The 12500-nt window shown below is 37.8% G+C and overlaps 1 protein-coding gene across 3 annotated transcripts in view; it reads right to left on the bottom strand.

Moving 5' to 3' along the window:
- Positions 1-1092: 1092 nt before the first annotated feature.
- The window catches only part of LOC144958284 (uncharacterized), a 37126-nt gene continuing 25718 nt past the window's right edge, over positions 1093-12500 (bottom strand). For 2 of the 3 annotated variants that reach the window (XM_078890154.1, XM_078890155.1), the window contains 2 exons: positions 8345-8505; positions 2186-3347 (listed from right to left, as the gene is read on the bottom strand). In XM_078890154.1, coding sequence (XP_078746280.1) covers positions 2496-3347; positions 8345-8505 — 1013 coding nt within the window. In that variant the 3' untranslated portion in view covers positions 2186-2495. Of the gene's footprint in view, positions 1145-2185; positions 3348-8344; positions 8506-12500 lie in introns of those variants that run through there. The other variant, XR_013642393.1, reaches the window with a different exon arrangement.

Below are 12500 nucleotides of genomic sequence, written 5' to 3'. Positions count from 1 at the left end.
TCTCTCTCTCTCTCTCTCTCTCTCTCTCTCTCTCTCTCTCTCTCTCTTACTCAACACTTACTGAATACTAGAAACAGACAGACACAATCGAAGAAACACACACATTCACGACAAGCGTCCATAGAGACAGCGCGGCCATATTCATTTATTTATTCATTCATTCATTCATTCATTCATTCATTCCTTCATTCATTCACTATTCAAAAACCATATAAATAATCATTACATTACAAGTAATTGGTCGTAAATCATTATTGTAAAAAGTTATCCCTCGAATTAGTGATAAAATGGAAGTAATTGTAAGAATAAATAAGAAGGATGATGATGATCTAGAGGTGGTGGTGTCGATGATGATGATGATGATGATGATGATGATGATGATGATGATGATGATGATGATGATGATGATGATGATGATGATGATCTAGAGGTGGTGGTGTCGATGATGATGATGATGATGATGATGATGATGATAATGATGATGATGATAATGATGATGATAATGATATTCACAAAGACTATAATGGTGACAATGATCATGATTGTGATGACAGTATTTAAGTATTAATTATATACATATTATCATAGCATAGTTCAAATGTTTTCAATACTGAATCAGTCTTTGAGGTCTTCGGCCGACAAAATCTGCTAAGTGACTTTTTGTCGTTCAGAGATCATCATGTTTTTTAAATTTGTCAGTTATTTAGAGACTCGAATAGGAAAATACGTGTCTTATTTGCTTTATACATGGAACGACACCCTGAGTGTAAATACCAGTCTTGTTTGTCTCATTCATGGAACAACACCCTGAGTGTAAATTCTAGTCTTGTTTGTCTCATTCATGGAACAACACCCTGAGTGTATTGAAACTTCAAATTTTCCCTGATGATTTCATTGATGCTGTGTGTTTATTTATTTTTTAAACTCAAAACATCCGCCAACACTCAAAGCTCACAGTTACACATAATATCTAGTCTTGTGTGTTGGTCCGTTTCTGGATGGCGATGTTTTGAGTTTCTTAGCCAAGCGCACAGTATCTTTATTATGTGTTAAAAAAAGTTGTAGATAGTTCGAAGATGACGGCACTCAGCTCTTTGTTATGTTTTTTTTTTTTTTTTTCATCCGCGTTTATGAGTAATGCTCACTGAACTATAGATAGTATGCAGATGACGTCATTCAGGCCTTTGTTATTGTTTTTGCCATCCGCGTTTGTGAGTTGTTCTCACTAAACTGTATTAACCCGACTATACAAGTTCATGGTTACACAGAGTTTGTGTGTTGGAAGTATAACGGACCAACACACAAACTCTGTGTAACCATGAACGTTTATAGTCAGGTGAATACAGTTTAGTAAGAACAACTCACAAACGTGGATGGCAAAAACAATAACAAAGGCCTGAGTGACGTCATCTTCGAACTGTCTATAGCCTGACACTGACTAAAAAATAACGTCAAAAGACAAGTCACAAAAGAAAACAAATCGTGAGTTCTATTCAATAGTTCAACCAATGGATCGTTTCCTTGAGCTCTACTAACGACAACTCACTAGACGGTGCAAAAACAGAGAAAATAAGGTCAAACTATTAAATCAAGTGAACGATGGCTACGGGTAAACTAAGTTTTGTTCATTCGTTGAAACCATCATCACGCTCTCAGTTGTGTTGTATTTATGTATAATACGAGACGTCCTCACTTTGGTGTTCACCACTGTGTTGGACACAACTAAGGGAGACAACCGGAGACAAACGCATTCCTCTGATAGGTATAGATAGTTCGAAGATGACGTCACTCAGGCCTTTGTTATTGTTTTTGCCATCCGCGTTTGTGAGTTGTTCTCACTAAACTGTATTAACCAGACTATAAACGTTCATGGTTACACAGATTTGTGTGTTGGTCCGTTATACTTCCGGATGGCAATGTTGTGAACTCCTTGGCCAAGCGCATTCTATCTATAATTGATGTAACAACACATAACCAACATTTGAGGTAGAGAATGTACAACGAGAAAAGGAAGGGGGGAAAATCAGACAAAACGCCTTAATAAACATGTTTTCAAAATAAAAATTTACATCATATCTTTAGACCGCCAAAGAGATGAATAGTTATCGACAAATTTTTATTATAGATAGAATGAAGATGATGTCACTCAGGCCTTTGTTATTGGTTTGTTTTGTTAGGGGTTTGGTTTGTTTTTCTTGTTTTTGTTTTTTTTTTTTTGTTTTTTTTTTTTTTTTTTTTTTTGTCATCCACGTTTATGAGTAATTCTCACTAAACTGTATTAACCAGACTATAAACGTTCAAGGTTACACATGGTTTTGTGTGTTGGTCCGTTGTACTTCCGGATGGCAATGTTGTAAGCTTCTAAGCCAAGCGCATACTATCTATTGAGACATTGTTCAAGGATTATTCTAATTATGGTCTTTGAAGAAGTGTCCTCATTGAAATTATTGTATAATGAACGTTGTCAATGCATACATGAGACAGGAGAGTGAAAATCATGACGTCTTTTCCGCTTCCGTTTGAAAAGGTCTGAAAAGTCCTTTGGGCGCGGAGGAACCGGATGTGATCGTTTTGGATGATGACGTCAGTGATAAAGGTTTTGGACTTCCTCTTCTGATCGGGCCTGGAGCCTCGAATCCGTTGGAAGGTGGTGAGGGTGTCCTTTGTTGATGTTGTTGTTGTGGGATGGCCCCGGGGTTGGGTGAGTACGGATGGGGCCCGTGAAGGCCCGCAGCTGCTGCTGATGACCTTGAGGATGAAAGGGCCGCTGCAAGTCGGACTGAATCGAGTGATGTCATAAAAGGGGAGGAGCCTAACTGAGGTGGGGATGAGAGGGCGGAACTGTTCGGAGATCCTGCGGCTGCTGCCGCTTGTGCGTGAGCTTGAGCCTGCGCTTGCGCGGCTAGTAAGGAAATAGTTTGTTGCGTATCGAGTTGAGACCGGAAGAGAGGATGATTCTGAGGGGGCGTGGCAGAAAATGGCGGTTGTCCGGCGAGACTCCCCGCAAGCCCGTTTCCTCTCAGATAGGAGCTTGTTAGATTTCCTAGAAGATTTAATTCCGCTGGGTTGGGCTGCATCGAGGGCGGGCTTGGACGAAGGGTTGGAGACAGGGGCATCTGAGTACCAGGTGGAAACGGCCCAGTCGGTGGAGCTCCAGCCCTGCCCAGCCCAAGGCCTGCGGCACCTGGGTAAGGCGGGACGCCTCCTGGAGGCGTGCCCATGCCGTAGGGGTATGATGCGGCTGCTGCGGCGAGGTAGGCGTAGAGGTGTGGGTCTGCGATGCCGTATGGCCATGCTAGGGCCATTCTCTGACGCTTGTCTTTCATACGACGGTTCTGGAACCAAACCTGGAAGCAAATGGGGAAAAAATGATTAGTATTATGTATTATCATTACGGCTATGTGGTCTTGTGGTAAGACACTCGCTTTCGGATCGGAAGGTCCTGGTTTCGAGCTTCTTTCGGCGCATAGTTGAGTCCTTTGAAAAGGTTCTTTACTCACATTTTTTTCACCGTACTCAGGTGTAAAGTGATTACCTGGTCGTTGACAGCGTTATCTCTGTTCGAAAAAAATTGCAATACCGCCTAACAGGCGTCATGTCCCGTCCTACATGTTAAGTATTGCTGTTGGCCAGGGACCCCTTGTAAAGTGCTTTGAGCACGTTTAGTGGATATTGCGCAATGTAAAAGCTTAATTACGTTTATTTTTCTAAACTTTGACCCATCGTCTCCAAACGGTGATATGTCGGGTTGTACAAGGTGATGGAAATTCTATTTATAGCCTCAAACATCAAACTTGGGGGTTCGTTTCTCTTCGGGATGGTGGAGAATAAATATTATTTGTTGTATTGGAAAACACGCAACGTTTGTATTTCTCTTCATTTTATTTCTAGATTCATTTTTAGGGGCACAAAATCCATCTCGATATCATAGCGTTTGGAGATGGTGGGTTATAAATGATTTAACTCACTCAATCCTAGAGACTTTTGCCACTTTCAAAATTGGAAAAAAAAAGTATTAAAAACGAGCATGTGCAAAGATAGTTTTACTCATCTACCATTGACATTTAAAATGAAAAACATTAGCTTTGATATTACGCCTATAATTTGTCTCAGAAAATGTAATAAATAGGCATGGGGTTAAAGTAACCCGGGTAAACTACGGATATAGTCGGTGTTAGGGTTGAGTGAGTTAACACTTCATCATATCATGGAAGAGACTCGCAGTGTCGGGTTGTCATCGATTTTTGATTGATAAATAAATCAATCAATTAATAAAAAGATGGATATATGGTAAAAATATGGGACAGCGTGGCTCAGCGGTATGGTCTTTGCTTCGTACCCGAAAGGTACCGAGTTCGATCACCCGCCGCGTTGTGTTTCCTTAAGCAAGTCACCTAGCCTTAGTTCACATTGCGGCGCTGCACTGCTGCTGACCCTAAAGAAAAATTTCCCCTAAGGGATGAATAAAGGGAATGTATTTATTTATATATTTATTTATTTATATATTTATTTATTTATATATTTATTTATTTTATTCATTTATTCATTTATTTATATTTTCATTTATTTCATTCTTTAAAAATAACAATTAAAAAATGCATAATAAGTTTTTGATTTCACTTTTACTGTTTATATCTCTCAATCGCGAAGAATACGCCAAATTATATGCATTAAAATATATACAGGGATGTAAATGGCAAATGAAAAAAAATTCTGAAACCAACTCGCACACTCCTTTTAAAAAAATTGAAACTACAGATGTATTTGTAAAAAGCTAATTTTAACTAGTAGAGTATGTGTAGCCAATTTATCACTATGATAATATGTATACTGCATAAAACTAAGACCTATTGATGAAGTGGAGATTTCTACTTTCCTTTAAAGAAAGATCTAAGATCATCACCTGATTTCATCTTCTTGGATGGTTGTTTAATTATGATACTTTTATCACTGCTACCACCACTACAAGTAGGCCTACTACTATCACAACTACTACTACTACTACAAACATCAGTATCAACAAATTTCCTTTTCAAAGAAGGCATTGAAATTTCTTTTTCTTCTGTTTTAGATAATGGACCAGTGGATTATTTTGCTCTATTGCTATCCTTACTTCATCTGCTCTTTGATGGACTGATACTTTTTTTAATTTTTGAAACTTTTGCCTTTGCTGGCTTTTCATGTTTAGTCTTCATTCTCTTTCCAGCTGTTTGCATGTAGTAGCAAAGGGCTGAATCGACAGGACTATGTACAGGATCTTCTCTATGGAAATACTCTGCACAGCTCTTTTCACATTTAAGGAATTTGTATTTAATCTTGTGGATGGCTTCATAAGTCCCTACATCTAATCTGTTTGTTGTGCCTGTGATTATATTATTCATTACACTGAAAGATGATTCTACTCTAGGCCCTGTGAAGATAGAAAGACAAGCTCTTATTACCGGACCTAGTATTTCATATTGGGGGTTTGATATCACCTCTGTCCACCACCTATCTAATTTCTTCTCTTTTATTGATGAAATAAATTTGGTATCACTTTGGAGGGTGGAAGCTGCTGTAGAAAATGTATCTTTATCCTCAGGTTTGACTATGGTTGGCAATAAATCATAAATATCTTGTAAGCCTAATGAAGCCCTGCTATGACCACATAATTCTGGATCAATTGTTGAAAGGAGGGCTAAGTTTTTATTGGTAATGGGAAGCTTGAACTTAAGATATTTCCCTGTCTCTCTGAAAGCTGACAGCACTGTTTTCCTGAATGCATTTGCTTCCTGACTATCCATGTCAATTAAAATCTTCTGAGTAGCATCACCTACATAAATTCTTTTCAAAGGATGTATCTTATCACAATCAATGCTGATTTTGCTGATGTCCCTACTAAACTCATTTACATATTCATGAGTCAAGAAGCAAGTCAAAAAAATCTTAAAAACTAACACAGCCTCATCAAAAAGTCGATGCACCATTGGCTCTTTCTTTTCAAAGGTAAGAATGAAACTCTTAAAGAGAGGAAGAATGCTGACAATGGTATTAACTAGTAATAAACTTTCTTTTGATTTCATAAAGAGTTTGCAAACTATCCTCCTTTTTCTCTCCCTACCTGCTGGTGTAAGTTTTTTGTTTTTAAGTCTGTGTAAAATGAGCATTATCCTAGTCTTAGAGTCTTTCTTTACATGTCTAAGAAGAGCAGATATTTTTTGTTGTTGTTCTTTCTTTTCTTCTACAGTGAGCCAAACTGAATAAAAAATTGTAAGGGCATCTTTTATCTCTAAGAATCTAACTGAGGCATCATAAATTGACATCCATCTATGTCCAGCTCTCTGAATGGGAGTGTGCTCTGGCAACTCCATCAGTCTACAAATTTCCTTTAAGTCATCTCGTATATCTGAACTATAATCAAAGTCACCAAATAAATCATCCAAGAGCCTGATAGCCATCCCCTTACTATCAAGAATTGATGTGAATTTCTTCACAGCATTGTGAATATGGTGACAAACATCTCCATCAATATCAATGATGTGAGGTGCAACTTCCTTTAATCTAGTCTGAAAGCCATTTAATGAGCCCCTCATATAAGCAGCTGAGTCAGAAAGCACTGAAATCAAATTTGTAAAAGGTATCTGATCTTTTAAAAACTGGTTCCTAACAGCCTCAAACACTGTCTCTGCATTTACAATTGTCATTTCAATGCTAGCAAATAAATCACAAACACTTTTCTTCAAATGACTACAATAGTAACAAACTAAAACATTAAGAACTCTCTTTTTTGACCCCTTAGAAGTTGATTCATCAATATTAAGTGAAAAGGGGCTATTTTGCAAGACTTTGACCAGGCGGACATGCTCCAGTTCAGATAAGCCCATAGCGGAGCTTGTAAGTGGCTGTTTGTCTCTCCATGTGCATTTGAGCTAATGATTTTTGATCTTTTGCTAATTCCTGTGCAAATTGAATAAGGTGAGGTGCCATGGTAAGAGGTAGAGTATGCTCGGCCATAAAAGAACACAGGAAAGCCTCCTGGTGAGTAATTCTATCCTTTTGTGAAACTGGCCTGGGGCCAGTAGGCACAGTGGAGTCTTCCCTAGCAAGTCCTAAACTATCTAAATTAGGAGCTGCTCCATATGGGAGAGGCAATGTTGTCAAACTAGAAGATGAAAATGTTCCATCTATTTTGTCTCTGGTAGCTTGCATGGCTGCTGGGAGTCTTTGATTTGAAATTCTATGGCTCTGTTACGTTCGTGTGATTTACTTTTAGAGTGAACTTTTAGGCATCGAACACCACCTCCACTATATTTAATCTCAGATTTACAAAGGCAACACCATGCAAACCCATCCTTCTCTATCTTTCTTATGTAACTTGAAAAGAAATCTCCCAGATTGTCTTTAAGGGATAACCATTCCCATCTAAATTTGTTTGTTGATGTTACATCTATAACATCAATAGGAGATTGTCTATCAACAAATCGATGTTTTGATTTTGATTCAGTCACCTTTGTTGATGCCATTTTCAAAAACGCCTGTCTAAATTTATAACTACAAAGAACTAAAGTGAAGAAAAGTGGTGAATCTAAAATAAAGATTGAGGATTCTCAGTTTAAAAATCACCCGATGCCGAGATCTGATTGACTGATTGTGATTGATTCTGTAAGTTCACTCTCTTACTAAGACCCAAACAAAACAACGTGATTGGATCGTCCTAGAATTTTCTAGAATCTTATCTAAGTATCAGAATTACGAATCCAAAACCAGAGAAATCAATGTAACATAAATTTAAAACAAACACATGCGACAGTAACAAAATAGATTTGCTAAAAATATCAACTTAGCTTCGGGTTTCAACCAAGAAGAAATTCACAAATTCCGCCACACTTCAACAAGCATCCATTGATTTGCGAAAAAGGAAAACAAAACATCCGGTAGTGGCTATTTACCGAACAAAATTTCAGAATTTTTTTTTCTGAAAAACCTCTATTACTGCCATGTAGTTCAGAATCAGTCAGAAATTTTCTGTCTGAATTCATGGCCTGGAAATAACGTTATCACGTTTGTAGTGAAAATAACCTCTTCCGCACCAAACAGCAAGTGGAGTGTTTCAGTGCACACAGAAAGTGCTTGTCATGCCTGGGCCTATATGCACCATATTATATTACAGTAGTATTTAATAATACGTTTTGTTAAAATATTTTGTTTTATCAATTTGATTTATTTATATTCTTTTTATTTTCATTTTTTTTTCTTATGAATTGAAATATTCTGAATTCAGAAAAATTCTGAAAGATTTACATCCCTGTATATAACATTCATTTCTTAACAACAGAGAATTAAAAATCGAATCAGGTCATTTTACCTTGATTGTTGCCTCTGGTAGATTCAATGACAACGCCAGCTCGCACCTTTTAGGCCTGGACACATAATTCTCCTTGAGGAACTCCTTCTCTAAGCGTCCAATCTGTTCTCGGGTGAAGGCCGTTCTGTAACGTCTGACTTGACCGTCGTCCAGCTGATGATCTGAATAGGAGGGAAAAGGAAAATGAATAAAAACTTTTCAACAGATGAGTAAAAAATTAAATAACAAACAAACTAACAAATATACGAATAAAAATGAATAAATAAATAAGTAAATAAATAAGTTAATTACATCTCAAAAAGTAGAAAAATCGACTTAACGAGTTTTGGAAAACCAGCCTTCAATTGAAAACCGTCCTATCTAACGGGTAGTAAGCAATTGCTGCTGTTCGTTTGACGTGTTACGTAAGTCACGATGAATTCCGAGTTGATGGTTCTAAAGGACTAATCATTTTAAAATGGACTTGTTAATAAGTTGACACGTCCAAGTGTCTACCCCATGGTCCAAAAGCAATCGGGCGGCCTCACACCCTATTAACGGTGACCAAATTCCTAATTCATCAATAATAACTCGAAGAACAACCAGCGTTCATTATTCAATTAACTTTAGCACCGTCCGACCGACAGTCCCTCTCACTGACTAACAACACCTTTTAACTCTCCCTTCATCACATATCACGCAGTAATTAACACAAGAACGGCAACTCGTCCAGCCTTCCTGACGACCATATGTTTTCATGAGTTATATCCCTTTGACTACAAATGAATAATTAATCACATCGCACTTCGCGGTTTGCATGTCTGGCGTTTAATCTTCCGTACTCGTTCATTATTTCTCTGTTTTCCCTACAAAACTGCGTTCTATGATAGAGAATGGCGTCTCCATGATTACATCATTACGTTCCTATGACCAGCAATTAGAAACCATATGGTTAAGAATGCGAGCGCTAATTCCCACGACGCACAAACGTTTATCACCTGCACTGGAGTCATTCTTTTTTTATCTCTTATCATACCAGTAATATGAATTCTATAATTTATACTCCTTCTCTCTCTCTCTCTCTCTCTCTCTCTCTCTCTCTCTCTCTCTCTCTCTCTCTCTCTCTCTCTCTCTCTCTCTCTCTTTCTTTTAAAAAAATTAGCTTTTGAGCGCAATATCCACGAAACGTGCTCAAAGCGCTTTACATGGGGTCCCTGACAAACAACAACATTATACATTTAGGACGGGACATGACGCCTGTTAGACGATATTACAATTTTTTTCAGATAGAGACAACCCTGTTAACGGCCAGGTACTCATTTTACACCTGACTAGGGTGAGAGAATATGAGTAAAGAGCCTTCTCCAAGGACTCAACTTGCGAGGTTCGAACCAAGGACTACTAGACCACATAACCGCAACCTCACTTGTTCTTTCTTTCAATAATTTCTCCCCACTCTACTTCTCTCCCTATCATCTTCCCATCGTTTCCAACACCCCCCCCCCCCCCCCCGCGCTAAAACGACGATCCGAGAGTATTTAGCACCCCAATAAAAACCATCCTGGCCATTCCTTTTATCTGGCTACCTCCCGCCGAGAGATTGACTATTACGAGCCCTTAGTAGACGAAACTATAGCAGATAGTGATAGGCTCTGTGAGTGTAGACAAAATGGCGTATGTGTGTTGAAAACAGTCACTTAAATAGTAAACAGTTACACATTATAATTCTGTGTGCCAAAAAGTCACTGATAACCCAAAAAGTCAATCTGTATTCAGCTTTCAACAAGCTTAAAACCCTTCTTCAGCTAACAACAACAACAACAACAACAACAACAACAAAATAATAATAAATAGATAGATAAGTAAAAAAGTAAAAAAACAATAAAGACATAAATACAACATGACTAAATTCCACATAGACGACAGAGAAATTTTGTAGGTTTTCTCTGTAGAAAAATCTTGGGTAAATTGTTAAACTTGAAACGTTCCGTCATGTTTGGTATTTTGTTCTTTTTATTTTAAGCAGTTCTATTCATTTTTGTTTTATTACTCTTTACAGTCCGATGCTTCTGGCAGCCTGGTATCAAAATGATTTAGATGATGTAGTCTGGCATCAACTTTCATTTTCAACAAGTTCTAAAGACTTAGAAATGCTCATGAAGTTATGAAATTGGACACGTCAACATTTCGTAATTTCACGAACTTTCCGTAACTTTCTTCCTTTAGCTCGTCCGACACAACACACCGTGGAGACATAGAGGGACACATATTAGTTAGTACAGAGTGTATTATGATAACAACAAACTTGAAAAACGGAAAGAAATGATGAGAACGGCCCATTAATGTGAACGCCACAATGGCGGATAGAACCATAATCATAAAACGGAAATAAACTTAGCACACAGCGCGCCATAAACACCGTGGGGCAACTCGTAACAAAACAAGGGGCACGTAACTCTAAACTCCTTTCTCCATAAAGCCCAATAATAATTCTCCCTGTGTGAACGGGACTATTAATTGAGGGGAGTTAACTCCCTTTGAATATGACACCAATAACAATAAAGAGCATAACTATCGCAATGCTCGGATTTGAACATTGGGGACTTCAATGAACGCACAGATCACTCCGATCACACAGATTAGACGGAATGTCCTGTATCAAGTTTAGGACTTAAAATGACGTATGTGTAAAAACAAAAATCTGAGTTTTCAATTGAACTCTCTCCTTTCCAGCTATTTTTAGAATTTTCCCCGAAAATTCACTGCCACCCAACACAAAAAATGGACTTTTCTTACCCAAACAAAAAAGTAACAAGTGAGCTCTACAACACAGTGTTTAGTATTTATAGCTGTAATCAAGGCATTTCTTTAAATTTTGTCATGTACAAAAGACACCAGAATGAGAAAATTGTGAGTTGTATTGTAACGAATGTGACGATTTTCCTATGGCTGGTAAGGAGAGGGTTAAAGATGCATATAAACTTCATTTGATTTACTGTATTTTTGGTTTTCTGACAAACACATCGCCACGTATATTCAGGTCTGATATCTGAATTTACTTATGGGCCTAGTTTAACATTGTTGTAATGGACAATATTTTGCGTCATTCTTTTTTTTTTTTTTTGTTAGATTTCCATTACAACAATGAGCCCAGAAGGAATTGGGTTATCAGACCTGAAAATAAGTGCACGTCGTCGTAGATAAATTTTGGTCTGTGGTTTTTAGAAAAAATAAATAGATAACAATAATAAACAATAATAGATAGATATAAATCATTTAAAATGAACATTTTTCTCAAGACTTCCCAATTGCTGAAGAAGAAGAAGAAGAAGAAGAAGAAGAAGAAGAAGAAGAAGAAGAAGAAGAAGAAGAAGAAGAAGAAGAAGAAGAAGAAGAAGAAGAAGAAGAAGAAGAAGAAGAAGAAGAAGAAGAAGAAGAAGAATTTCACCATCAACATCATCATCAACAACAATTACAAAGAAAGCCTGTCGTCGATCCCAAATCAAAAACGCATGCAAACTTGACCTCAAATTGCCGTATCATGTGACCAAACGATAATTTGAGCTAAACTGACACCCCCTTTTGATCCAAACACACAATCAACACACTCTATCAACAAGAGCAACAACAACAACAACTACAACAACGTTCACCCCCAACCATAAATTACAACTACAACTACCACGCCACTCACTATATCTAAGAACACCCCAAGAGCTGTTGAGCAACATGGATCTTCAGGACCCCAAGGGAGATAATCCAATCACCCAAACATCACCAGGTAGGAGTAATTGCCCTTGTAAAACCTGCCTCTTAATTGGTCTATCAAAGACTTCTATTATTCCCCAATGGCTATCATAATTGTGTACACCTTATTGGTGGGCTTTGTGGGAAGGGGGGGGGGTGAATCTTTGGAGGGCCCACAATATCCGGGCCCATGGTGAGCTGCGGTGAGCCATTTAATCAAGATAAAGATATTACGAGGAATGTAAAGTTCTGAGTGGAGGTTGACAAGTAAAGAACGATAACTGCCACTTTTTGGCAGTGGAAGAGAAGACCATTGAAATTGATGTTAAACTGACAAGTAATTTATTGTTGATTGTTACCGTTTGTGATAGGGCGCTAGTCTATCGCAGTGTATTTTCAGTTAAATCCTATAGACCCTGCTACCAAATTA

Source organism: Berghia stephanieae, chromosome 12, assembly GCF_034508935.2.
Source record: "Berghia stephanieae isolate SIO BIC M18660-M18661 chromosome 12, UCSD_Bste_1.3, whole genome shotgun sequence".
Lineage (NCBI taxonomy): Eukaryota > Metazoa > Mollusca > Gastropoda > Nudibranchia > Aeolidiidae > Berghia > Berghia stephanieae.
The sequence above is the reverse complement of the archived record's forward strand: the minus strand, read 5'-3'. Positions and strand labels throughout refer to the sequence as shown.